General features: G+C 34.7%; 2 protein-coding genes across 3 annotated transcripts; one reads left to right on the top strand and one right to left on the bottom strand.

The window, feature by feature from the left end:
• Nucleotides 1-320: 320 nt before the first annotated feature.
• On the top strand, nucleotides 321-26,767 carry LOC135798645 (tyrosine-protein kinase transmembrane receptor Ror-like). Its single transcript, XM_065311534.1, has 8 exons — nucleotides 321-1,160; nucleotides 22,192-22,317; nucleotides 22,374-23,157; nucleotides 23,884-24,604; nucleotides 24,683-25,090; nucleotides 25,153-25,385; nucleotides 25,593-25,725; nucleotides 25,829-26,767. The coding sequence occupies exons 1-8, from the start codon at nucleotides 1,088-1,090 to the stop codon at nucleotides 26,483-26,485; spliced, it is 3,135 nt and encodes a 1,044-aa protein (XP_065167606.1). The 5' UTR covers nucleotides 321-1,087; the 3' UTR covers nucleotides 26,486-26,767.
• On the bottom strand, nucleotides 5,864-19,767 carry LOC135800848 (uncharacterized). 2 transcript variants are annotated; one of them, XM_065314183.1, is made up of 5 exons: nucleotides 19,458-19,767; nucleotides 16,240-16,814; nucleotides 8,442-8,530; nucleotides 7,845-7,996; nucleotides 5,864-7,785 (listed from the first exon to the last, which is right to left on the bottom strand). In XM_065314183.1, exons 2-5 carry the CDS (start codon nucleotides 16,302-16,304, stop codon nucleotides 5,983-5,985), a joined length of 2,109 nt encoding a protein of 702 aa, XP_065170255.1. In that variant the 5' UTR covers nucleotides 16,305-16,814; nucleotides 19,458-19,767; the 3' UTR covers nucleotides 5,864-5,982. The 2 variants fall into 2 exon arrangements, with proteins under 2 accessions (XP_065170255.1, XP_065170264.1); XM_065314192.1 differs by lacking the exons at nucleotides 16,240-16,814; nucleotides 19,458-19,767 and adding an exon at nucleotides 8,801-9,020.
• Nucleotides 26,768-26,851: the final 84 nt, after the last annotated feature.

The following is a 26,851-nucleotide window of genomic DNA, read 5'->3' as shown; positions in this document are numbered from 1 at the left end:
GCCAGATGGCACAGCAGTACTAAAATATAATTATTTTATTAGAAAAATGAAAATCTGGCATGTCTATTACCACAAAGACATATTATTTAAATTATTATCTACTATATAAATTAGTTTATATAAATTAATTCTTATATTGCAAAACACTTGCAAAACTTCATTTATTTTCATTTATTCAATGTATACATATTATTATCTACATGCAACCAGTTTGCACCTAAAAATAGTCCATAGAATAACCGCCAGAGGTCGCTAGCAATTCCATTCGAGAATGAATGTAGCAGAAGTAGTAGTGTAGCATGCGATTGTTTTGACAGTCACTCCACTCCGTGCGGCATTTTGTATGAATTTGGCAGTGCAGTGCGCTTTGTGTCTTCGTGTGCTCCGTGCGCCGTGCGAGGGCGAAGCCTTCACATCACACACACACAACATCATACCGCGGCGTCACTAAACACCTCGCTGAATCAGTCTAACACCACGAGCTACACGAGCTGTAGTTTTAGTTAGTTACAACAAAATTTCGCACAATTCATACACACAAGGTTACAACACAACAGATTATCTCCAGTTGATTGATACAATTTGTACACGGCCAGATTTTCATTCAGTAAAAGATTAAAAGGGTGCGTCTTGTATTACTATTACCAGACATAGAAAATATAACAGAATAAAAGTGCAGTGTAGTTAAGACTTCTTATGGTGTGAGTTAGTTGTGTGGTCCAGGTTTGGTGATGCTGTGCAAATGGAGGCTGCTGCCGGTCGGAGAAGACGTGAGTCTGCGACACTCACCGGTATATTGAACTTGTGACACCGAAAACGCACAGATCTCGAAGGATGCGTCGCGCGAGAGCATAATATTTACGTTTCGCAGGCGTGTGGTGAATACTCATTGCGACTCATTGCACCAGTGAATGAATGAGATTTATTAAGGAGGTATTTAAGTGCTGGCTGGTTTAATTATTTACCTATTTGATTGATAAGATGTAAAAGTGCCAAAAAGAAACAGAGAGTTATTGAGTGTGGAGTGTGAGTAGGGAAGAGAGGTGATTTTTGACTCTTGGTGCTGATTTTGTACGATATTGCTGAGATGATGGTGTTTGGGAGGAGAGGTTTGGGGTCCTGGGGGATTGGTGTTTTCGTCGTTTTGGTCATCGTTGCTGGTGAGTGTTAATTATTTTTTTAATATTTGTGGTTAAAATAGAGTTTAATTAAGTGTAGAAGACAAATGTCTCGATGAAATCTTATTTAGTTGTTTTTATTTTGAAGTTTTGTGATGTTTTCAACGTGAAAACAATTTTTTTTCTTAAAAATCGAATATTTTTGTTTGTTTTTGCTGTTTTTTGATAAACAAATTGCAAAAATCTTCGTTTAGCCATTTTTTGGGTAATTAATTAAGAGTTTTATTAAAATTAATTGAGTATTCTATTAAAAATCAAAGATATTCTAATGTTTTTTCTATTATTTTGTTTATACTTGCAATAAAATTGCATTGACGAGTTTGAAACATGTTTGAACGTGAGGTTTTGTTATATTTCGTTTAATGATAAAATGATTATGATAAAAATTTAATCTATGAATGATACATATAGTACAGGATCCGGGGCCTATTTTGTCACTTGATTACTATCAAGCTAATTTTCCGTGAGTAGCTTCATTTTGATAAGACGCCCAACAATTTCCTGTGCGAAAATTTTTGATTGTGGTAGTTAAAAGAGGTAGCAATGATAAAATATGTCGATTTGATGATTCTCAAATATTAATTACTAACTGGATTGTTTTTTATTAAATCTTAAGATAATTATCTAAATTATTTGAAAAAATATTTGTCCTACAAAATCTATGGTTTCATCAAAGAGTCCTCCCCCTCCAACATGTATTGATAACGAGATCACCAAAAATTATTACTAACCAGTTGATTTTTTTTTATTACTTAGTTAATATATATGTCGGATACACCTCCTCCTCAACTACATTAACAACATTCCAATTTAAATTACGCGCCATTTATTACAAAACAAAGTATGTCTTAGCTTAAACAATACGAATTGAATCGGCGTAACGGGATGAGTTCTGGGTGCGCGCTCAACGGTGCTCTCAGAGTGAGTGTCTTCATACATGATTCTCCTTTCCCTCGAAACCTTCGAATCTCTTCTGCGCTTGTCGCTCTTACTCAAGACGCACACCCAGACCACATCGATGCAAGGCTGCACCTCCATTAGCTGATTCATCTTCTTATGTCTAGATGGCGTCCTTGTTCGTATTCGAATCCGACATATATATATATAATGTAACGGTCATATTGTCCTACAAATTCCGTGGTACGTTGTCCCGGTCCTACGGTCGAAAGTAGTAGTACAGATCATAAATGTAAAAATAGCGTGGTACGCTATTGCGGTGCTCCAATTGAATATATATTGGAAAGTCATGAAATTAAAAATCAATTTATTTCTCAAGCGTGAGAAAAAAAAATCTTGACTTTTCGGTAGATTTCACTTAACAATAAGTTAAAAAATTACTGAACGCCAACTGAAATTAAACAAAACAATAACAAAGAAAACTTTGTGCCGCTTGGGTTTCTGTATTTTTCTACAACAGCTGATTCACGCCGTTACGCGTGCGCAGAGCATTTTTACTCCGTCGATGTTAGTAGCGAAGATTATGATTCATCGGATGAATATGATGAAGATTAATTTTTGTTATCTATAAATACACCAATACACCAATTTTTGTACCTCATTTTTCAAAAAAATAAACTTATTTAAATTTTAAAAAAGATTTTCTCACTGTATCTTATGTTAGAAATCGGAAAACGAAAAAATGACAATTTTTGTCGGACTAGTGATACATACCTGTTTTTTTGTAGGACATTGTTTTATTTGGGCACTGAACACACTAACCTATTATGTAATATTTTTGTCCTACAGTTAGTAATGAGAAAAATGGTCTTATGGTATTAACAATTTCTGAGCGTAGGACCGGGATAACATACCACGGAATTTGTAGGACAATATGACCGTGACATTATATATATATTAACTAAGTATTAAAAAAAAATCAACTGGTTAGTAATAATTTTTGGTGATCTCGTTATCAATACATGTTGGAGGGGGAGGACTCTTTGATGAAACCATAGATTTTGTAGGACAAATATTTTTTCAAATAATTTAGATAATTATCTTAAGATTTAATAAAAAACAATCCAGTTAGTAATTAATATTTGAGAATCATCAAATCGACATATTTTATCATTGCTACCTCTTTTAACTACCACAATCAAAAATTTTCGCACAGGAAATTGTTGGGCGTCTTATCAAAATGAAGCTACTCACGGAAAATTAGCTTGATAGTAATCAAGTGACAAAATAGGCCCCGGATCCTGTACTAATAGTTTGTTTTATTTTACTGCACGTTCAGTAATACAAAATAGCAAAAATAATGATCGTGTTACGTATGTGATGTTACATATGATGTTATGACGTTGATGGATGTTGGATGTTGGTTTAAACTACAAAGTCGTCTGATTTAATCCAATTGGATTCGACGTTGTTTAATGCGCATATAATTGGATTATAGACGTTAATTTGTTGAGTTTTGTGGATTTGTGTTTTGTTTGTGTGAGGTTAGTGTTCGATTGGAGAAATTTTTACTAAAAATAGTGAAAATTTATTTTGTGTAGTTGAGTTTAGGTAATTTTTGCTCATAATTTTAAGTTTTCTACGTTATTTTGCTGATGAATGAACAGTAGTTTATTTTGGAATTAGTTCTCCGGTTTTTTTCTAGGGCTTCCAAAAGGAGAAATTGTTAATTTACTTGTTTAGTTTCGAAAGTTGCTTTATGATTTTCGTGGTATTTTAACTCCCAACGTGATAAAATCTAACTTGCTGCGACAATTTCGATGTTTGGCGATGTTTTCGACTAGAAAAAAACTTTTTTTCTTGAAAATTCGAATGTTTTTCTTAATTAATACTGGTTTTTGGTATACAAATTGAATAAATCTTCTAGTTTACAATTTTTGTTGTTCTTGTTTTGGTTTAATCTTTAAAAATACCTTCGAAAATAGTAAAAACGTTTTATTTTGGCATTTTTGTCAATTTTTGTTAAGAAAATTCTAAAAATTCTGACAATTTCCATAATTTTACGAAATTTTGGGAGTCAATTTACAATTTCCAATTAATTAATGCTAATTAAACAGTAAAATCTAATTGGTAAGATCGAAATTTTATAATTTTTCGAGTTATCTTTTAAAAACCGTTAATTTCTTTATTTTTCACAATTTTCTATCAAATTTTTTATTTTTTATCAATATTTTCTTTATTTTCAAATTTGTATCCATAAAAATATTAAATTTCTGTAAAAACAATTAATATTGCACAATAATAATGTCATTTCCGCTGCAGTAATCAGAAATCACTCAACATTAATCATCAATTTACTCGTCTCATCGTCTCACTAATAATATAATTGAAACCGACCACGATACTCTCTGCCGTTTCCACGGTCTGCAACCGGCCGTATTATTTGCCATAAGTGTCACTGTTATCACTGTTATCTCCGCGAGCGTGTGCGATTCCAACGAACTTCGTTTTACGAGTTACGAGTTTACGAGTGGCCTGTTCGTTACACTGCCTTAACCCCAATCGACCACCACAGTCACCAGCTAATTGAATTTATTGTTCAATATTTAATTTAATGTTTAATACGGACGAAATTAATACGAGACCACGCGATAATAATAACAGTAATAAAACCTCATTCGATAAAATTATAGTAGTAATATCGCAGTAAACATTAAAACCTCAAATGGTATCAATTAACCAAGGATCGTGATTGCATTTCCAGAATAATTGAATAATATATTATTATTTATAGGAAAATTGTTGTTTTAGTGGTAAAAAATTTAATTTTAGATGTGAAATTTGAATTTTTAGGTTTTTGTGACGTCATTGTTGAGTTAACAAAGCAGAAAATGAAAATAATTATGTTTTATTTGGAACTAGCTTTAACCCTTGGCTTCGCTCGCGAATATCTAAAATAATGAAGTTGCTTCCGTACGCGTCTGTAGTCACAGAAGAAGTAACAATGAAGTAGAATGGCGGGAAGTTTAAAATGGCTGAAAGTATTGTCTATGGAAGTATAGTGTACAGTCTCCATAGTGTAGTCAATTGGATTTGATGTTGACGTAGCTGTCGGTAATACAGTGTGATAATACAGTGTGATGGTACTATAGTACTTAGGTTTGAGCTTCATTGCTGGAATGCTAGATGGCGTTAAAGTAGTCAAATAGCCAGATGCAGAGGTATTATTGGCTAAACTATTTCTTTATTTTATTTAAAAAATAATTTTTTTTATTAAATAAAAAGTAGCCTATAACCATTCGGGGACCACTAAGAATATGTGTACAAATTTTCATGATGATCGGTTAAGTAGTTTTTGCGTGAAAGTGTAACAAACATCAGGACTTTCGCATTTATAATATTAGTAGGGATTAATCTAAGAAAACAAAAAAAATCGAATTTTTCATGATAAATATTGATTTTCCACGTATAATAGGGTTGATATGGGAGGTGACGTCACTGTTGAGTTGTTTCTACTGTTTGGTAGTCTACATATCTTCTTAATTTTCCATATTTGCAAGTTTTTTTTTAATTAAAACAGTCATAAATCTTGCAATAAATATAAAAAATGCAATTTCTTAGTAATTTCTACTTTTTTTGGTCAATTTTCGACCAAATTTCTTAAAAAAACTTTAAAAAACGTAAAAATATTAAATATTACACATCATTATTAATCATTTCCCCCTCCCCTGCAATATTTTCTATTTTTTTTCATAATTTCCTTTCCTCTCCATTAATAACACATTAAAAAATATTAAAAATTTCATTTATTTCATCTTAAATATTCTTTTAATTTTTTCAATTATATACACATTATATATTTATCATCCACCTGAACACATCACACATCACCCCATCACCCCCACTGTCATATACACCCATTCCCCCAACACGCACACCACGGAATCTTCCCCCCCGTGCCACTCGGTATCCTACTAATAGTCGAAAACTTCCTCCGATTCCGCTCCGCGTTCGTGCCGCAACTACTCAGACTATTCGTCCGCTCGCGCTCCGAAGACGGCAGATAATCATCCGTCATATACGGTCCTCTATCCGTGCAAATCGACAGACTCCTCTCTCTATGCATCTGATCAGTACTCAGGGTATTCCTCCTCGTCTTCAAATATCCACCTAATCCACCACCAGCTGAAGGTTTCTTCTTCTTTTTATGTTTATGATGCTTCTTTAAACCATCATGGCGCTCCGGGGACGCAGAAGTGCTTTTATTCTGGGGTTTAGAGGAGGAAGCAGGGTGTTCGGAATCAGAGGAATCTTTTGTATTGTTTTGTAAAGAGGAAGTAGTAGGAGGGATGGGAGTAGAGGATATACAGGGTGTTTCGGAAGGGAGTGGAGTTGGAATAGATTGTGGAACAGGAATAGACAAGAGATCTTTCTGGACGTGTTCATCATTTGAAAAGATATTTGTAGAGGAACCAGGAGGTCGTAATTTTTTAGTCCCTGTTGAATCCTCTTCCTTTTTCTTTTCTTCTTTAAGTTTATCTTTATCTTTATCCTTACGACCTTTGAAATGTATTGAAACTTTCCTCCTTATACTCATCTTCTCCCCCTTTTTATCATCCAAATCACTTGGGGTATCCTTTCCTTCTATACCTTCAGAATGGATAGATTCCAGTGAAGGTATCCCAGGTATCCCTGATAACCCATTAACCTTTGTATGAATATTAACCCCTGTATTATCCAAATCAGTAAGTTGATCTGATGAATTACTCAAATCCTGCATTTGTAAACTCCCGAAGTTAATTTTATCCGAACTGAGATTCTGGTACTTCTCAAACCCTATCAAGGGCATAGGTGTAGGCATCAAGACCACATTAATTTCACTCTTATATTTATCCAGATCCTTATCCCTATTTGATACATATCCATTTACTTCCCCCACTTCCGGTTCTAATAACCTATCTAAACTTTGTATGTTTCCATTGAAAGATGATTTCTCCAAAGGGTAATGCCCATTTGAGAAATGCTCCACATTGGGGTTAGGGTTGCTGATTTTCAGGATGTCTTCGGATATGGTCTGGATATCATTGAGCAACTCTTCCAGGTTTCCACCGTTGCTAAAACTACTTCTTGGGAATGAACCATCTGGGTATCCACAACCACTACCCCCACCACATTGGGATTCAAAGTGTTCTACTTCCAACATCTGCATAGGGTCTAGTTTATTTAGTGATCCTAAATGGGTCATTCCACTACTTGTGAATCCTCGATTGTCTGTTTTTACTATTAGATCCACAGGTTTTGGACTGGTGCTATTGCTACCACTAGGACCTGGTGTTTCTAAGGTGGTTAGACTTGCTGGTAATGGTAATACTTCATTCCGGAATGTATAAAAATGCTGTACTTGGGGAGGGGTTAAAGGTCTTTGGGGCAGTGGGATTGGACTAAAGAAGTGTTTTGTCATTGGAAAGCCAGGGTATCCTTGGTCTGGTTGTAGGATACCCGTTGTTTCATTTTCGTCTAAACCAAGACCTATTTCTTGTAGGTCTAAGGCGGATGTAGGGGATTTATCTGAGTTTTCAGTTGATGGTTCCTCGGGGACTACGCTCAGATGGTCGAATTCTGTTTGAAGGTTTTTCAGGTTGGTTTTTTGGACATTTTCGATGTTTTGGGAGGTTTCTACTTCTTTTGGGTCTTCGGAAAGAGATGCTTCCTATGAAAAAATATTTTTAGTTTTTTTTTGTTTGAAGAAAAAATAAGAAATTATCTTACTGAATCGCTGGAACATGTCGATGATGATGAGGAAAAGTCGACTTCTTTTTGCTTGAGCAGTTTATCCAGCTTCTCGTACTCGTCACGCAGATACCAGATTTCTTTCTTGAGCATTTCGTTTTCCCTCCGGAGTTTTTTTATATCTGATTGTCCTAAAACCCATCAAACTTTTTTTAATTTTTTTTATTATGAGTATTATGGCTGAAAGCTTTTAAAAGTCATAAAACTCATAAAATTTCGATGATAATAAAACTCCTAGATACTTAATCTTTAAGCTTTAAATAAACATGGTGTCAAGGATGATTTTCTTCTAGTATTTTTTTTGCATTGCCACTGCTCCTTTTTTTAGCTTTTTGTGATTTTCTTTTTGCGTGTTTGTGTTTGCGTGCGTTGCTGGTTTGTGTCAGGTTTCAATGTGAAACGTTTCAAGTGTTCGAACAGAACAGTCTGGAGTTTTCCCGGGCGAAAAATCCCAGCGCGTCGACGTGGACAAAGCGAACGTATTTGTATTTGTCACCCAAAGTAACAAAAAAAAAGCGAAAAAAATCCATTCTTCTAAGTTAAGTGACTTTTATTTATTAATATTAATTTACTCACCTCGTTCAATTTCAGCGTTGATATTGATTGTCTTCAGTCGTAATTCTTCATTCTCGTAGATCATCCCCCGAGATGACTTCCGATCTAATCTAAAAACATAAAAAAGTTTATATAAAAATTTTATTTTTGTTTTTTATTTTTTGTTTTTATTTTCTGTGTTGAATTCCACGCATAGTCTCTTTGCGTGCTTGTGAGAGTTTTTTGACGTTATTGCGTTGTTTATTATCCTCCCGATAGCAATCGCCTTCCTACTCCTATCACCACTAACACACACATACACTTCGACTTTCCTCAACTACCCTCTTTGGCGCTTGTGCTTGTTATCGCACGGGGAGCAATGCGCAGTTGTGGATACTAACGGTTTTTTCTTCGGCATTCCCTCACGTCGCGCCGTTGCCGTATCCGTTCACATTTTCTTCACATTTTCCCGCGTGGAATGCACTCGTTTTTGTTTTTTTCTGTTTCTGTTTTTTGTTCAAATTGCACGCGATTGAGTTTCTGACGTGTCGCGCGCTGCGCGTCCCGACGACGTTTGTCGTCATCGCGGATCGGCGTCGGCATGCGTCTGGATGGTGCAATTGTCGGAGGGCCAAGATCAGGCAGCGCGAGCGCGCGAACACAAAACGCTATTTTTACGCCTCGTCATTATCTTTATTAGTCAAGGTTTGCGTAGTTTACACATACAATGTGTTTAAGAATTCAATGTAAAATGATAGTTTATTAAATTGTTGATAAGATAATGTTAGATTTGTTAAGATTGAATGTTGGGTTGCATAGTTATAACGCGTTGAAGTTTGGTTATGAAATAGTTAAATTTTTTGAGATTTTGGTTTTGACATGCAAAACATTAAATATCTCCTAAAGTATTAAACAAAAATTGTGGAAATTTTTTATGGTGATAACCAGTTAAATTACTAACAATTTGGCGTAGAATTTGTTTATTTTTAATTATTAATAAATAAACAAATGGCAAAAGTTTAAAAATGTTTATATTTCAAGCAATTATGGCCTACAATATTTTATTCAAAGGTTTTTCTGCTATTTTAATAATAATTTGTTTAAATATTACCAAATTATTACCAAAATGACGATTTACGGTTAAAATTCAACTTTTTCCCCTTCTTTTTTTGGTTTAAAAGTATTAGTATTGTCACATACGCCTATGGTAATCATATGACAACAAGCGACAATACTAATTATTCCGAAAACAACAAAATGTTGTTATTTTTTGTTTTTCTGATAACATTTCCAAAATTTTGTTCTTTGAAACACTCTGTATATAATCTGTAACAGTATGAAATCATAAAATTGCTGCTCTGATATTTATAAAGTAGGTTACTACCACTACACACATACCTACACACATCTCAATACATATTGTATGTTTCATGCGTGTGCTCGTGGGTGTGTTGCAATGAGTTTCCGAGTTTTTCGGCACTATGGTGTAATTAATTACAAATTGTTTGAAGCGCACAAGGTTAGCTATAACGGAGGATGCACTTGGCAGGCGAGAGATGTTTGCGTAACATCCTGTACACACACATACATACACACATACATAGGTGATTTGTGTTTGTGTAGAATTGCGCTATTGATGTTATTATTGGTGCCTGTCGCGTAAATCACACGCGCGCCTCGCCAAAAATTTCGGCGTTTTCGTTTTTCATCATTTCACGAGTTTCTAAAGCGAAATGCCGGTTTGTGTGGGTAATTTGGGAACAAATTTTTCAGTAGGTTGAATTAGTAATAATTTGTTGTTTAAATTTGAGTTCAATTTTGAAATTAAGGGGTTTTGGATTAATTCAAGGGTGTGGTTTTAAGGGAATAGATAATTGAGGTTATTACATGTTACCTTTTTTAGTTGTTTGAGGGTGGGGGAAAGTAGGCGTGGCTCTCAAACAGAAAAAACACGATAGAAGCATAAATTATTCGTTTTTTAATGAATTAAAGACATTTTAGAGTGTTTAAAAGCAAGAGATTAATGGGCGTGGTCATTAGAAGAAGTTTAAGAGATGTTTTTATCTTAGTGACTATTTTTTGTTACTTTTATTAATTAGAAATGGTTAGACATTGTAATTAGTACGTTTAACTGTTTTTTAATCTTGTTTTATGTTCGTGGGTCTTTAAAACATTCTTTAATCTATAAACAGTTAGTTTTTCAATCATTTTTTCTTTTTATTTTGTTCTTTGAATTTGTGACATCCTGTATAAATTGGATTTGATGGCTTAAAGGATTTTTGTCGGGAACTTTGTGAACTTTTAGCATTGAGTGTACGTAATCATAATCACAATTTCATGACCAAACTAGAATCAGATTACAAATGGATTTAAACACGCGAAACTTTCCTCCTGTTTCCTTTTTCCTCTTCCTCTTTCCCCGTCTTCCTACTTCTTATTGCATATTCATTCGTGTCCCTCTACAAGTCCATACATACTACTAACTTTTCCAGCCATCGCCGTCGCTTAGCCTGCATTACATTACATTGCATAGCATAGCCATCATTCTACTTTTGTTTTATGTTTTTTTTTTTGTTTCTCGTGCTTTGTTTTGTTTTTTCCATCATAATGCACATTTCATTACGTCCTTTAGCCCTTTTTAGTCCTTGTTGCGTGTTCGGTGGGTGGCAGCGGCGATGGTGTGCGGTTGGGTTTCAGCTCGTAATGCGCCACGGCGGAAAAGTTTTAATTAAGCGTCCGGTCATTAATTAAGTTTATTGCGATTGTTGTGCAAGCGCGCACGCATTCAATGCTTCAATGGAATGCCGCTATGCTACACTCTATCGGCGGAGTAGGGAAGCGAGCGCAGAGCACGCAATGTTTGAATTGGAGGGGGGGGAGTTTCGGCAGGTTCCCACTAGTGTTGGAATTAGGAATTAGGAATTAGCAATCGTAGGGTTACCAAAAGTTAAAAATTATGGGACATAGAATACGTAAGTGTTGAGGGGAAGAGTTGGGGAAGCTTGATATGTCACAGAAAGAATAGGAATGGATTTTAAAGGTTCCTAGAGGATGTTTTGTGGTAAATTTGGTGAAAAACTCTTTTTTGTTTCTTTTTTTCTTCTGCGCTTCAATTTTCTCTCTGAGTTCTAAGTGGTAAGCACATTATCTTTCCTAGTGCGCATGCGCGCGTTACTTTTCCCTGCGCATCAAGTTTTTCCTAGATTTTTAAGCAGTAAGTGCATTCTTTTTCCTTCTGCGCATGCGCGCGTTACTTAACTTCGCACCTAAACCTCATTAACATGTCTTTTTATTGGTTATGCCAAAATAAATTCATTTCTAATTCAAATCCTAATAAATAAATAATTCCATTCAACAAAATTTTCCCCCGCAGATACTTTTTGATATTATAATCCAAACCCGATTCACTTTGACTTATTTGCTTCCCCTTTGGTAACCCTATTTAAACAAGTGCAAGTTTAGCAGTCCGAGGACTCCCAGGAGTAAAAACACAGCGTGTGCTTTTAACAGCGCGTACGTGCGCGCACGTTTTACGACTCTCTGCCGACTTCTACTACTACGCGTGTACATTTTCCTCCCGGCTTCTTCCCCAGTGCGCTACTTCCGGGCGGCGCGAAAGTTTACGCAGCCGTTTGTCGACACGTGCTAGACTAGACGCGCTCTGCACTTTTGCACCCCACCAAACTTACAAATTCGACTAGAACTAGTTGTTACAGTGGTTGTATTAGTCGGTGGAGGGTTAGGGTTCTAAGATTGTGGCATGTTGCAGAAAAGATAAATACTGCTGTAAGACTTGTAGAAAGCGGTTGAAAGATTAATGAGTGCCGCAAATTGGGTCAGAATGAGTGTTGGAAACTTTAACTTGTGGGCGGGGTTTAAGTGAAATTGTTTAAGTTTAGGGGGTGGAAATTTTAGTCACGTTTTGGTTTTTTATTTTGTTTGGGGGTTTTGGTAATAAAATTATTGGGTTTTTGGGAGTTAAGAGTAGAACCCGGAAGTTTATGGCATTATTTGTATTTAAAAAAAAGAAAAGTCTAAAAAAATCAATTTTTAGGTTAAAATTCGCGTTTTATAGAGAAAAATCAGGAAAAAAAATATACAATCCTTGTTAATTTCCGTAACTGGACATTTTTTACTAGATAATCGCAGTAATTTACGTAGGTCTAAGGTCTAAGCATTGAATAAAACAATAAAACTGTTAAAGTATCGCATTTTTAAAGCAAAACATCGATTTTTCTGCTTAAATTTGCTGTTAAAACACATTTTTCTTAATTTAACAAATTTCTAAACTAATCTTCTACCAATATTTTGCAATAATTTATGAAACACCCTGTATAATATTGTTATTGATAAATTTAAAACAATTTAAAAAAGAATTTTATCGGGTTTTCTACTTTTTAAACTTTAACTGAAGTTTCTAGTAGTAGCAATATGTGGGTTCAAAGACCCTTAAAGAACATGGAACTAAGGGTTTTCCATTCGTGTGCTCGTAGCGTGTAAGACAAAAGATAAATACTGGTGCAACTCTTGCAAGCTTGCAAGCAGCAGTTGAAAGATTAATGAGCGCCGCAAATTGGGTCAAAGCGGGTGTAACAAACGTGTACACAGCAAATGGGCGTGGCCTAAACGTGCACAAGACGTGCGAAAACCCTTAAAAAGGAGGAAATCGTGGAGGAAATGTATTGCGTGGAAATCCTTCGCACGTAGTAACCACATTAACCACTATTAAGTAATTGCATTAATAAAAGAGTGAAAACATAAATAACCGGAAATAAAACTACAAAAATCAAATGATAAAAATAAATACAAAAAAAATATTTTTGGAAGTATATTTGAAGAATACGTATAACTTGATTTATATTGTAGTCAATGATGATTGTAAAGTGTGTGGGCGGGGCTTAACAGATCATAAAACATGAAAAAACAATAAAAAAGCAATAAATTGTGAATAAAAAACAATTTCCACTTGTTATCCAATTAATATTTATTGCTTTTATTGGAAAAAAACTCATAAAAAATGACCGGAGGTGTCGAAATGAAATATTGATTTATATTTGTGTATGTGATAATTGAATCATTGGAGGTGGGCGGGGCTTAAATGACAGTGCAGTATGAAAAAAACACCAAAAACGTTGAAATTTTGACGTAAAAAGCACTTTGCCAAAGTTAGTAACTTCATGTTACCGTTATTAGCAGAAAAACTTAATCAAAAGTAAAAAAAAAGAGGATAACCGGAAAATATAGCTTCATTGAAATGGTTCTTAAGTGTTTAGATAATCCTATTGCGTGTGGGTGAGAATTAAATGACAGTCAAGTATGAACAAAAAAGCACTAAAAGAAGAAAAGTTATACCGGAAGTAAAATATTAACAACAAAGAAAAATATTGCTTCCTTAAAATAGATCTTAAGTGTTTTGATGATTGTTTGGTGTGTAGGCGAGATTTAAACACTCATAAAACGTTAAAAACATAATAAAAACACGAAAATTTGTCGTTAAAAATTCACTTTACACCTATTATTAACTTTCTTTTTACTGTTTCTGCTAGAAAAACTCCCCAAAACATTTCTTTTGCTTCGTTTCATAAATAATTGATCAATAATTATGTAACAGATAATTAAGTCGTATGTGGGCGGGGCTTAAATGACAGTAAAACATGAAAAAATACGAAAATTGTTGAAATTTTCACGTAAAAAGCTAGTTAGTAGCTTCATTTTGTTCTTTTTAGAAGAAAAACTTAATCAAATTTTAAAAAAGATCAAAACCTTAAAATACAGATTTATTGAAATGGTTCTTAAGCGGTTTGATGTGTGGGCGGTGCTTAAAAGACCATAAATCATCAAAAAACAATAAAAACGCGAAAATTTCCGAATAAAAATCCACTTTACACTTATTATTAACTGAATATTTACTCTTTCTATAACAAAACCTTAATAAAAACACAATCGGAAGTAAATTTTCCACCAAAACCAGAAAATATTCATACACCATCACTACTAAAATACATACATCTCGAGTATTTTGTTTACACACTTATTAAAAATTCCCCAACTTTTGCACGCGACGCAAAAAAAAAATCAAAAATATTTGTGTTTACTACATGCACACACACTCTACACTGATGCAAACTGCAGTGTGTTACACAACGGTGAAAAAAGCGAAAGTTTTACGATACACAGAGGAGTAAAACAAGGATGTGTCATATCCCCATTACTATTTAACATCGCCTTAGACTACATACTAGCAAAGGTAGACCAGAACAGGGATGGGTTGCGCTGGACACTAACCTCGCACCTCAGCGACCTGGATTACGCCGACGACATCTGCCTGATGTCACATACGTTCGAAGGCGTGAGCCGACAGCTAACAACATTAGCAAGGGAGGCAAGTAAAATTGGCCTAAGAATAAATATTGCCAAAACAAAAGAAATGCGTATAAATACAAACAACACCTTAAAACTCCAAATAGATAATACGGAAATAGAAGAGGTCAAGGAATTCCTATATCTAGGAAGTATAATTGACATAAAAGGGGGGACCGACGCAGATATAAACAACAGAATAAAGAAAGCCCAGCAATCCTTCAGAATGCTGAGCACAGTATGGAAGTCAAGCGTCTATACACTAAGAACAAAACTGCGCATATTCCGCACAAATGTAAAATCCACCCTTTTATATGGATGCGAAACATGGAGGTCAACGAGCTCAAGCACACACAAACTCCAAACCTTCATAAACAAGTGCTTGAGAATGATCTTGCGCATATTCTGGCCAATGACAATCTCCAACGATGAGTTGCACCGTCGATGTGATGAAACTCCCATTATAAATCAAATACGCAAGAGAAAATGGGGTGGATTGGGCACATCTTGAGAAGAGACGCCGGAGATATCGCCAGAAATGCGCTAGAATGGAACCCACAGGGGAAGAGAAGGGTTGGTAGACCGGCCAATACCTGGCGAAGATCCACAATAGAGGAGCTCCGAAACCAAAATATGGGCTGGAACGAAGCAAAGGCGGTTGCCCGAAACAGAGTCCGTTGGAGGGCGCTTAGTGAGGCTCTATGCTCCACATAGGAGCCAAGAACATTATATATATATATATATATACATGCACACACACAGCTGATGAATTTCCATCATTTAGTTTTTGTTTATTTATAGTCAGCGCGTCTATATTTACGCCAAAAACGAATCCACGAATCTCCGAATCGAAATAAATTCGGACGCAAAATACGTCGGCGAATAAAAAACGGCCCCTGAACGGAAAACCTCACTTCACTCGGAAAATTATCGAAATTGTTGATTTCACGTCGCGTTTAACATTTCCCCCCCCGGGGCTAGCGGTGGTGGAAATCGAAGGAAACCCGAATTAATCGCATGGAAAATACGAAACGGAATGAAAATGAAAAAAACACACACATTCACACTAACACTAACACACACATAGAGAGAAAAAAAGAGAGAAAATGCGAATGGCGAATTTGTACCACACTTGATTTTAGTACGTTTTCCCTGATTTTCCGGCATTTCCAGAGTATATGAGCATGTGTGCGTGTAATAGTATAGCCAGTGACGGGCCCGAACGTCCCTGGAGCGTCGTTACGGTTATTTTCGGCGTGTGGAAAGCCAAGGGCAGACTAAATATTATATAAATCACGCTCAATTGGTGCAATTTTCACCAGAAATCACAAACTGAGATTTTCACAAATCGCTTCAACTTCATTGCACTAATAACACACATTTTACTCAACTTTACTTAACTTAAGTCACTTATAGATTATTATTTTATTGATTGCACTCACTGGTTATTGTATTATAATTGTTTAAATAATAAGCTCACCTGCGATTTGGTTTAACATTGTTGTCGCGACGCCGCGTGCGCAACATGTTCATCGATTTTGACATTCTGGCTGAGCGCTGGTCGGGCGTCCCGTATCGATCCAGCTTAGAATTAATGCGCCGTGCGCACCTCTCACTTTCCTCTCTCTTTCCAACTCACACTTGAGTTGAGCTTTTTGTTAAACGTTTTCGTTACTCAGCTGAGCGCGTAAGTCAAATCGAGGCGAATCAATTTCGCGCGAAACGAACACCACACATATGTATAGAGATATACAGGGTGTTGATTAGTGAATTATTTATTTTCTTTTGTTTTATTTTTATGTTTTAATTTTCTATTTTATATTTTCAACACTTTAGTTTTTTGTTTTTAAAGTAGTGATATTTATTTTATTTAGTTTTTTAGTGGAGATTTTGTGATTATTATTATTATTATATTTTCTTTGTGCGAATTTGTTTTTCTTTTCGGTATTGTTGTGGTCGTGATGGTGTTTGGAATGCTATTTTCGGCGCTGGAAGCGATCACATCTGGGCGGCTCGAAAGCTCCACCGGTTTCATCCTCGTGAATCATTTTCGTGCTGCAAACAAATAAGCGGGATTAATTGTTGTTGTAATTATAACTAAATATTTAATAGTTATACATGGTTAGGCATAGTTTTGTTTGGGTGAGTGTAATATTTTGTGTGTTGTGTTATACAATGCGTGCAGTGAGGTTGTGGGTTTTCTTTGAGTCGCTAAATGTTTGCCATTCTAAAACTAACTAAGCTCAACTTTGAAACTCTGTTGAGTTATGTATTTTAACATGCTAACTATGCAAACAATGAAGTATATAATGCATGGTATTTTATTTTATTATTTAAAAAACTGAAAAAAATAATAATTTAAAAATAAAAGTTTGAATTTGTTTGAGTTGGTATATGTTCGGTAGTTATATCGGAACTCAAAGTATATAGCTACATAAACACATTTTTATTCATATTTTTTATTTTGCCAAATAAAAGCCCAAACAAAACGTTATTTTATATTTGCGGAAATATTTTGTTATATTTTTCGTTATTTTTATGTTTTTTTTATTTTACAACTTTAATTCTTCAAATATTAACAGATATTAACATTTTACTTCTTAATTGAACATAAAATCAGGTGAAACACTAGTAATTTTGGAGTTATGAACATTATTTAATTGATTTTGTCATAATGTTCGGTACTTATACAGTAACTCAAAGCATACACCTATAAAAAACATTCATATTTTTAATTTCTATTTTAATTGTGTTTCATTCATCAAAAATTAAAAAAAAACTTATTTTCTTAGTTTTTGCTGTAATAAACGAAGTATACTACTAAATTAACCTAACTTATAATAAAAATGTCATTATAAAGGCACTAATGCAGAAAAATACTAAAAATCATCATTGACTGTCCATAATAAAGCGAAAAACCTTGAAAATACTCATCTCATAATTTTTTAACATCAAACGATGTTTTCAAAAAAATCCAAAAAAACATATAAAAATAAAACGGTAAGCGTGTACAAAGATGAAAAACAGCAGAGCAAAGCAGCACGTGTTTCGCGCGAAAATTTTCCGTATGTGTGTGGGTTGAAAGGTGAATGGCTCTCTCTGCTGGCGTATTCATGAGTTCATGACATTCATGTTTATAAAGCTACCGCACCGTATCGCATCGCATCGCATCGTATCAGTATTCAGGTATGCAGGTGCACAACAGGCCATAACGCAGCCACCACGGCACCGCATCGTGTATTCATCCCTTAGGAACACTCCTGAAAGATGCATGAAAATGACTCTATTTTCTGTGGCCCACAAAACACAAAAACAAAAACAGAACAAAAATGAAATGAAAAAAATTGAGAAATAAGAAGTAAAAAATGTGTTTTGGTAGAGAGAGTATATGTTGAGTTGCGGTACAAATATCGAACATTTGAGGTTATCATAGAATCAAGTAATAAATGTTTAAAACTGCTAAAGTAATTGTATTTTAGGTGATTTTTTATAAAGAATGAAGTCATAGAATGACAATTTAGGTTAATATTTGCATTACTTAAGCATAAGCAATGAGAAAAGTATGAAAATGAGGTTATGTATGACAAAATAACAAATATTGAAGAAAATATAAATTTTAATTAAGTTTTGCGTTGAGATCATTGGAAATATTTGATAAAACTATCAAAATAAAAAAGTATGTTTATATAGTCATATACTTTGAGTTCCGGTATAACTACCGAACATTATCTCATATTCACGCAATAAAAAATGACTGAACTGTATGTGTCAGCTATAACTTGGTCATTACTCTTACTTTGGCATGAATTCACATGAATATTCCTATTCATAACATCTGAAGTGGATTTTCATGTCAAGCCAGCACAACAAAGTATAACACTAGTTTTCTTCGAGTGGGAGGAAAAATACGAAGTGAAAATTAGCGTAACTCACATATTCACACATGCATCATACATATCCACGAACAAATTGCTGCCAAAACACTCAGAACACTCATAAATCTCCTAAATTTAAGCTTCAATGATTACTCTACTCGTTGAGCTAAATTTTGACATTTCAATGGAACAACAATGTTCACATAACATAACATTTTATCATCTAGAAAACTTCATTAGTTTTATTTCCTCGCAATGCAATTTTAGGCAACCGCTTCGATTTTCTCCTCGACTACACATCCACTAATAGCTGAAACTCGATTGCAAACGAAAACATTTCCAAATGAATTATTCCCAATCGTGCTGAATGACATCCACTATCCACTCCTGCTGTTTGTTTATTATCTGGATAATCTCCGAATCCAATTACAAACTATCTATCGTATCTATCGCGTAGAGAATTAGAAATAAAATTAATTGCATTCATTGAAATTGAAGTTGTTTAAGTTGAAGTTTTAAAATAGTTTTTCTCTTGCGTTGTGATGTGTGATTGTTGCGAGTGCGTGCAAAAAGCGCGCAAGCTCAAGTTTTGTGTCGAAAGCTCAAGCTCTCTTAGTGCCGATGGCGAAAGTAGGCCGTGACACCAAAACACACCGAAATAGCTATGATATCCACAATATCTATGTGTGATTTCGATTAGTTTTCTTTCAAATAATGCCAATTTTATTTGATCTTATTTTACTTTGATTTTTTTTCTATTTGATGTTGTTCTATTTTATTACTATGGGAAGTTGAAGTTAATTCATGTTAGACTTAGACTTACATATTGCGTAGATATAGATATATCCATGTTGTTTACGAGCGCCAAATGTTTTTCCTTCTTTTATTTCTTCTTTTTTTTAATAGCCACGGTTGAATTTCACTTTTGCTAATAAAACTAAAACTTTACACGTAATTTTTTATAAACTTCTTTGGTTTTGATTCATGAATGAATTATTTTTATTTTTATTCACTTGGTTTTATATAGTTGAATAATGTAATTGATTTTGATTGATTAACACTTTTGATGAGTTTTTGTTGAGCACGTTTTCGTCACGCCGCGAACTTTTTGAATCTTGGGAGTCTTTGGGCGCGCTGATTTTAACGGGCTCCCACCCACTAACAGTGCGTCGTGTTTACTCGTGTTTATAATGTTGGATTCTTCTAAAAATAATATCGTTCCGCCGGACTCTCGGGATGCAAATACATTCACACATCGCAAGAAATGTGCGTGCGTAATCTCTGCGCGAGCACAAATGATTTCTGTTTTGTGTTCTGGTTACTTACGAGCCGTGATTGGTAGTGTGTAACTATTGATTCTAAGACCAAATATTGGTACATTGAGTGTAGTATATGTTATTATCATATAAATATTGTTAATCATTCAAATATTAACAGAAATAATGAGTGTTTGTTTTATTTGTGTTAGTAGTGTGTAAATGTTTAATATTTTGCAATATTTAACTTTATTTTCATATTTTTCTAATTGTTTTTAGTTAATTTAAACAAATATTAGGTTAAATTCACGTTATGTGAGTTAATTCTTTGTTTAAATAGTAGAAACACAATTATTTTGTGAGTTTTGAAACATTTTTTTACTTGATTTGTGAAAAATTGTATATGTTCGGTACTTATACCGCTACTCATAGCATAGGTAGGGGAGACTGGGTACGGTTGTGACAATTTGTGTTTGATTACCAATAGTTTTGTTAATTTACCAGTTAGATCGAAGAAAAGTAACTTTTATGGTAATTTGTACATTTATCTATACAAGAATGCTAAAATGTTGGCCCTAAATACGACGTATAACTAATAAGATAAATTTCAAAAAAAAAGTCAAATTGTCACAACCGGCCACACACCAAGGACGGTTGTGACAGTGGTTGGGTGCGGTTGTGACATGCAAAACATACACTAAAATGGCCATTCTCTTGGCAAAAATCTAGTGCATTAATATGAATGTGAGAGGAATGATTATCCAGCAATAGAAAAACTTGATGTGTTACAGAAGAATTTCTTAAAATGTTCGAGAAATGTTAAGAATGAGGCATCTTGCATCCAACCTGAAGGATTTACAGTTCCAATTGATCACACCGGTCCATCTCTAACAAAATGATCATGATAACGTACTCACGGGAATACAAAAAAAGGAGGAATTGCGTTACCTAAGGCATTGACTGCAAAAAAGCATTTAGAAGCAAAAAATAACGACGATAGTAATGTCACAACCGTACCCACAAAATTTGTCACAACCGTACCCGAACCTCTTTTTCGAAAACAAAAATTCGCCATGGCTTTGTCAAATAATCTACGTAAAAAGTAAATGCTTATAAATAACTACAAATGTTCAATTTAAAACAAACAACAAAAAGAGGTAATCTATCTGTATACAAACAACAATAATTATTAAAAGAAACCGTACAAAAATATTTACTTTTGACTGTCAAAAAGCAATGTGGGCTCCTAGTTATGTTAACGTCGCGCAATAACTGACCAATACCAGAGAAAGCGTTCAAACTTGCAAGCCGCTTCTTTATCCTCTTGCACCCTCCCCCGTATGACGTATAGTTTTGTTATTATGACGACTGTCACTACCGTACCCTGGCACAACCGTACCCAGTCTCCCCTACACCTATGAAAACACATTTTTTTACTTCTCATTTCTATCTTTTTTATTTCGTTTTTGTTTTTGTATTTGTTCCTCAGTATGCGAAATGTTTCATATGAAAATCAGTATGATATATATTATTACATTCGGGCTTTTTACGATTTTAATTTATTTATAATTTTATTTTACCATTGGTTTTAATACCACACATAACTATATCCTATTTATTACTTCCCAATTAAGTATATTTCGCTTTATATTATTTTCATGCGTTTTGCATGCAGATTTTCATTAATTTTGGCATAATTTGTCATAATTGCATTGATTTATTACTTTTTTCGTACTAATGCTTTTAATTTTATGCTTTTAATACAAATATTAGCTGGCAAATAGTGGATTTTTAGTTTATTTTACACGAAAAAGTTTTTATTTTATTAGTTTTTGAATTGTTTTGAGTTATGAACGATTTTTTTCATTTCTGTTGTTTTATTATTTGTTTTTAACCAAAACCCAACAATACTTTCTATATTATTACAAATTATGGTATAAATTGTTTAATTTTTGTTATTAATCCTTTAAATAATGTCAATATTTAAATCGTTTTAAGTCATTTTTTCAAACTTTTTAATCAATAATAGCAGAAAACAGCTCATTTCAAAACAAAAAACGAAAAAAAATGCGATTTGCGAAAATTTCAGTTATTTATTCATTGTTTTTATGACGAAATAGCAACATAACATTGTCCAATCCTAAAAATATTCATCTGCACAATATCTACACTCATCTGTGCAATCATCCGCGCAATCATTTGTCAATCTTACTTAACTCAACACGACTTAACTTAACTTATCTGGGTTAATTTACGAAACATGTTTTTTTCACAAATTCTAAACATTATCTTTATTTACAGCTTATGCTCAAGGCGTCGTTGATGAAGCCATCGACGACGACAATTTCGACTTGGACCCAGACTCTGAATACACCGAAGACGACTTTGAAGACGATGACTACGTCGATCACAAACCAGCAATCAATGGTAATCCATTAACAATAAATAATTATTTTATAATTTTAATATTGTTAATATTTTAGCCACAATACAATTTGTAAAGGACTTAAAAAACGTCTCCCGTAACGCCGGAGGCACCCTCCGCTTCCGCTGTGAAGTAAAACTAATCGAACAACCCCCAGATGTCGCTGCCAGTAACCTAACCACAAAAGTAACAATCAAATGGCGGCAACACGCCGCACACCTCCCGGTAGACAAACGCTTCAAACAGAAAACATTCAACAAAGCCGATGGACTCACCGTCGGCTGGCTCCGCATCTCCGACCTGGAATTATTCGACCGTGGATGGTACTATTGCACAGCATCACGCGGCACAGAGAAAATATCCTCCAAAAGCTTCCTTGAAGTGAAAGATAAATTCAACAACAATGCACCCAGTGGTACAGGTGGCGCTAGTGGTGATTTATCCACATACAAACCTATATCCAACGGTGTACCAGGTCGACGTTTCGGTGATATAACTACATTTCTGCCGAATGTCGACAGTCGTGAGGAAACTGATTTTATTTCAACGATTGCTAATGGGAATCTACCACGGTTGAGTGAACAAACGGTGCATAACCCTAATATGTTTGATCATGTGCAGAATGCACGGGATCATGGTAAGGCAAGTGGGGCGCTGGCGTCGCAGCAGAATACTCAGGCGCAGCCGGCGTATAATGCTGAGCAGCCATTTTGTCAGATGTACACGGGGCAAATGTGTAAGGATTTCATGGAGGATAAGCATATATTTGTGCAGCCACCGTATACTCAGCAGGTTATCGAGGAGAATCTGCATAATTCTTTGATAGTTATCTCACAATCAAAGTAAGTATAATGTTAAATTATATAAAATTGTTTTTTAGGGAAAGTTATGGAGAAGTTTTTAGTTTTTTTCCTTTATTTTGTTTTATTTATTTAGTTTTTGTGTTTTTAAAGTCAGAGAATGTAAAAATTAAGTAGAGTAATGTTTTATGAGAAATTTTCTTACAAAAATAGTTGTAGCTTAGTAGTTTTGAGGTTATAATTGAAATTTTTGCTTTATTTTGTTAATATTTTATTGATTTCTTGCATTTTTTGTATTATTAGTGTTAGTTTATCGTTTAGAATGCAAATATTAACAGAAATTGATGTAATTTGTGTTAATTTCGTATAAAATAGCTGTAATTTAGTGAATTTTGAGGTTATGAGTGTTTTTTAACGTTTTTTTTTTTTCTATGAATTATCATTGGTTTTCACCACAAACATAATAATTTCTTATTATTATTAAATATTTAGGTGTTTTAAAGACTATTTTCATGTTTTTCACTGAAATAATGAAAATATTAACATAAATTCTCATAATTTTACTAAATTTAGAGTTTTCTATGATTTTTCACTTAATTTTGCAACAATTTCATTTATTTTTTCAATTTTTAGTTGTATTTTTGCCAATTTACTGTTTATAACACTAATATCAACAAAAATTAGTCTATTTCTTGCTTATTTTACCAAAAAACACTTTTTCTCATCTTTATTCTTAAATTTTCTAACATAACCCATTTTTTCTTTCAGCGAAATCTCAACTGGCTGCAACAAATTCGTCCTGCCAATAATGTGCTTCTCCGCCTTCCCCATATGCCCGGAACCCGAGCAAACCAACCTCTATCAACGCTACTACATCAACAAATACAATATACTCGACAAGAACACAACGCTCAAACATTTACGCACGATGCCCAACCTGAATCTCCAGCGTATCTGTAAACAAGACTGTATTCTGCTCGAAACCGAAGTCTGCAGCAAAGAATACTCAATCGCCAAGCGACACCCTGTCTTAGGCCGCATGTTAGAATTAGAAGAATGTGAGAATCTCCCCGAAGAAGACGATAGAGACAATGTGAGTTGTCTTAAATTGGGTGTAGAACGCGCGCAGAACGTGAATAAGGATCATAATTGTTACTGGGATAGAGGACAATTGTACCGAGGCACGATGGATGAGAGTATCACGAAGTCACGATGTGTAAGGTGGTCACATCAGGTGCATTTCCCACTTTCGGATTATCCTGAGCTGATCGGGCATAATTTCTGTCGGAATCCGGGTGGGGAGATGCCGGAGCCATATTGTTATGTCGAGCATAACAAGCGGGAAGTCTGCGGGATTCCGCGATGTGCGAAGATTTATTATTCGTATATGATTGGTGCGACTTTTATAATTTTCGGACTTGTTTCGTTTGCGTTGTGTTTTTACTGCTGTAAGAAGCGGAATAATAAACAACCGAGAGGATTACGTAATGTAAGTAATCATAATATAACATAACATAACCTCAATTATTACCTGTAGATTTATTTATATTTTTTTTTGCTTTTTTAGATGAGTATTCCTACTGCTGATAAAAATATTTATGGCAATGGAAGTCCGACAGCTCCTACAATGGAGATGAATAACCTCTTGCCGTCTAATATTCCACCCGCTAGAGGGCATCACGCTAAAAATGGCTTCCAGAATGTCCCGCAATATGCTCTCAAAGATGTTGCGTTTGTTGAGGAATTAGGCGAAGGGGCTTTTGGTAAAGTTTATAAAGGTGAACTGAAAACAAAATCAGGACGAATTTATGTCGCTGTGAAATCACTGAAAGAAAACGCCAGCGCTAAAACCCAAGCGGATTTTCAACGCGAAATCGAACTTATATCGGAACTTAAGCATCCGAATATTATTTGTTTGCTTGGTGTTGTCATGAAGCAGGAACCTATGTGTATGTTGTTTGAATATATGTCTGAGGTAAGTAAAATTAAGTTTTAAAGGTTTTTTTTATTAATAATTAAATTAAAAAATGATTTCAGGGCGATTTGCATGAATTTTTAATCGCAAACTCCCCGAATGAGGGTAAAGCATTGACGCAGTTGCAATTCCTGCATATTTCCATACAAATCGCGCAGGGGATGGAATATTTATCAGAGAATCACTACGTGCATCGTGATCTTGCAGCGAGGAACTGTTTGGTGTCGAATGATTTAGTCGTCAAGATCAGTGACTTTGGTTTATCACGAGATATGTATAGCTGTGACTATTACAGGTAATATTTTAGGTTATAAAATTTATTTTTCAACTTTTGCTACTTTTTCCACGGTTTTAAGACACAAAAAGTAGTATTTTAGTCATGGATGGTCAAAGTCGTGACTAAAGTACTTTAATCATGTAGTCAAATAGAAAAAATAGTGTTACTTAACACACATGTTGCTTAAAATACTATTTGAGGTTATAATGTGTTGTTTTTATACAGAGTGCAATCAAAATCTCTTCTCCCTGTAAGATGGATGCCACCCGAATCGATTTTATACGGAAAATTCACAACTGAGAGCGATGTATGGTCTTATGGAGTAGTATTATGGGAGATATACAGCTACGGATTGCAGGTATTGATAAATTCCATAAGTGTTTATTTATAGAATATCTAGAGATAAATTCTAAGTATTTCCAAGTAATAAATATACTTTATCTTTATTATTTTATCCACAGCCGTATTATGGATACAATAATCAAGAGGTAATTAACATGATTCGTTCCCGCAAACTTTTGCCCTGCCCAGAGGCGTGTCCCAGTTATTGCTACGCCCTGATGGTCGAATGCTGGGCAGAGCTGGCAATCCGCCGGCCTAGTTTCGGCGAAATCAGTCACCGCCTGCGTGTGTGGAAACAAAACGGCAACGCCCCATCCGCTTATTACAAATCAGACGCATCTTCCAGTGGTATTGTTGTTGGCGGAGGTGGGGGTAAATACAACACTGCTGGCCGCTCAACGACAGGTGGCAGTTCGTCACACACGCATTCATCGCACAGCAATGATCAACATCACATGCATACAATGCCCTCGCAATCGCAGACACAATCACATCATTCACAGCACAATACACCGCATTCACATCAGCCAACTGATCCAACAACGACGGCGACATGGGAACGCGCCGGGAATAATATGAAGCGCACATCCGGAAGTCAAAGTTCGTTAACTTCGAAGTCGTCGCTGGGGAATCGCACACAGAGTACGAATCTAAGCGACCAGCAGCGGAACTCAAGCAGAAGGAGTCATCATCGTGGATCCAGTCGTAATTGCGATACGAATAGTCTGGAGAGGCTGAATCCTATCCGTGCGCATTCGGTGAACTCCGCATTGTAGTTGTAAACATTAATTGTAATGTGTAATTTTTTGTATTTTATATAATATCCAGGTTTTTATTCGTTTTAAGTCCGAATGCCAAAAGTTTATACGTATTTTTGTTTTTAGATATGTTTTTTATGTATGATTATTTGTTTTTGAAGCAGGAAGTCAAGGCATTTACTCGAATTTTTTTACACAGATTTTTAAGATTTTTACTATTACTCTGCCATTTTATGATGTATATTTACAAGACAGTGTTTGTTAGAATGTATGTGGTCAAAAGAACAATACTTAAAATCATTCATTCTAATTTTAACACCCAGGCAGGACCCCAGTTGGCAAAATTGCCAATTATTGATTGGATAGATAGATGGATAGCAATTG

This window comes from Atheta coriaria, unplaced genomic scaffold (assembly GCF_025399875.1).
Source record: "Atheta coriaria isolate IRGN ID8LTWV9N9 unplaced genomic scaffold, Caltech_Dcor_3.1 hic_scaffold_2_pilon, whole genome shotgun sequence".
Taxonomy (NCBI): domain Eukaryota; kingdom Metazoa; phylum Arthropoda; class Insecta; order Coleoptera; family Staphylinidae; genus Dalotia; species Dalotia coriaria.
Note: the sequence above shows the minus strand (reverse complement) of the source record. Positions and strands in the feature narration are given on the sequence as shown.

Excerpts from the sequence above, each read along its gene's own strand:
- LOC135798645 (XM_065311534.1), top strand. The coding sequence starts at position 1,088 with ATGATGGTGTTTGGGAGGAGAGGTTTGGGGTCCTGGGGGATTGGTGTT. Across the intron at positions 1,161-22,191 it reads CGTTTTGGTCATCGTTGCTG|CTTATGCTCAAGGCGTCGTT; the intron begins GTGAGTGTTAAT and ends CTTTATTTACAG. Across the intron at positions 25,726-25,828 it reads TATACAGCTACGGATTGCAG|CCGTATTATGGATACAATAA; the intron begins GTATTGATAAAT and ends TTTTATCCACAG.
- LOC135800848 (XM_065314183.1), bottom strand. The coding sequence starts at position 16,304 with ATGTCAAAATCGATGAACATGTTGCGCACGCGGCGTCGCGACAACAAT. Across the intron at positions 7,997-8,441 it reads CAACGCTGAAATTGAACGAG|GACAATCAGATATAAAAAAA; the intron begins GTGAGTAAATTA and ends GATGGGTTTTAG. Across the intron at positions 7,786-7,844 it reads CGACATGTTCCAGCGATTCA|GAAGCATCTCTTTCCGAAGA; the intron begins GTAAGATAATTT and ends ATTTTTTCATAG.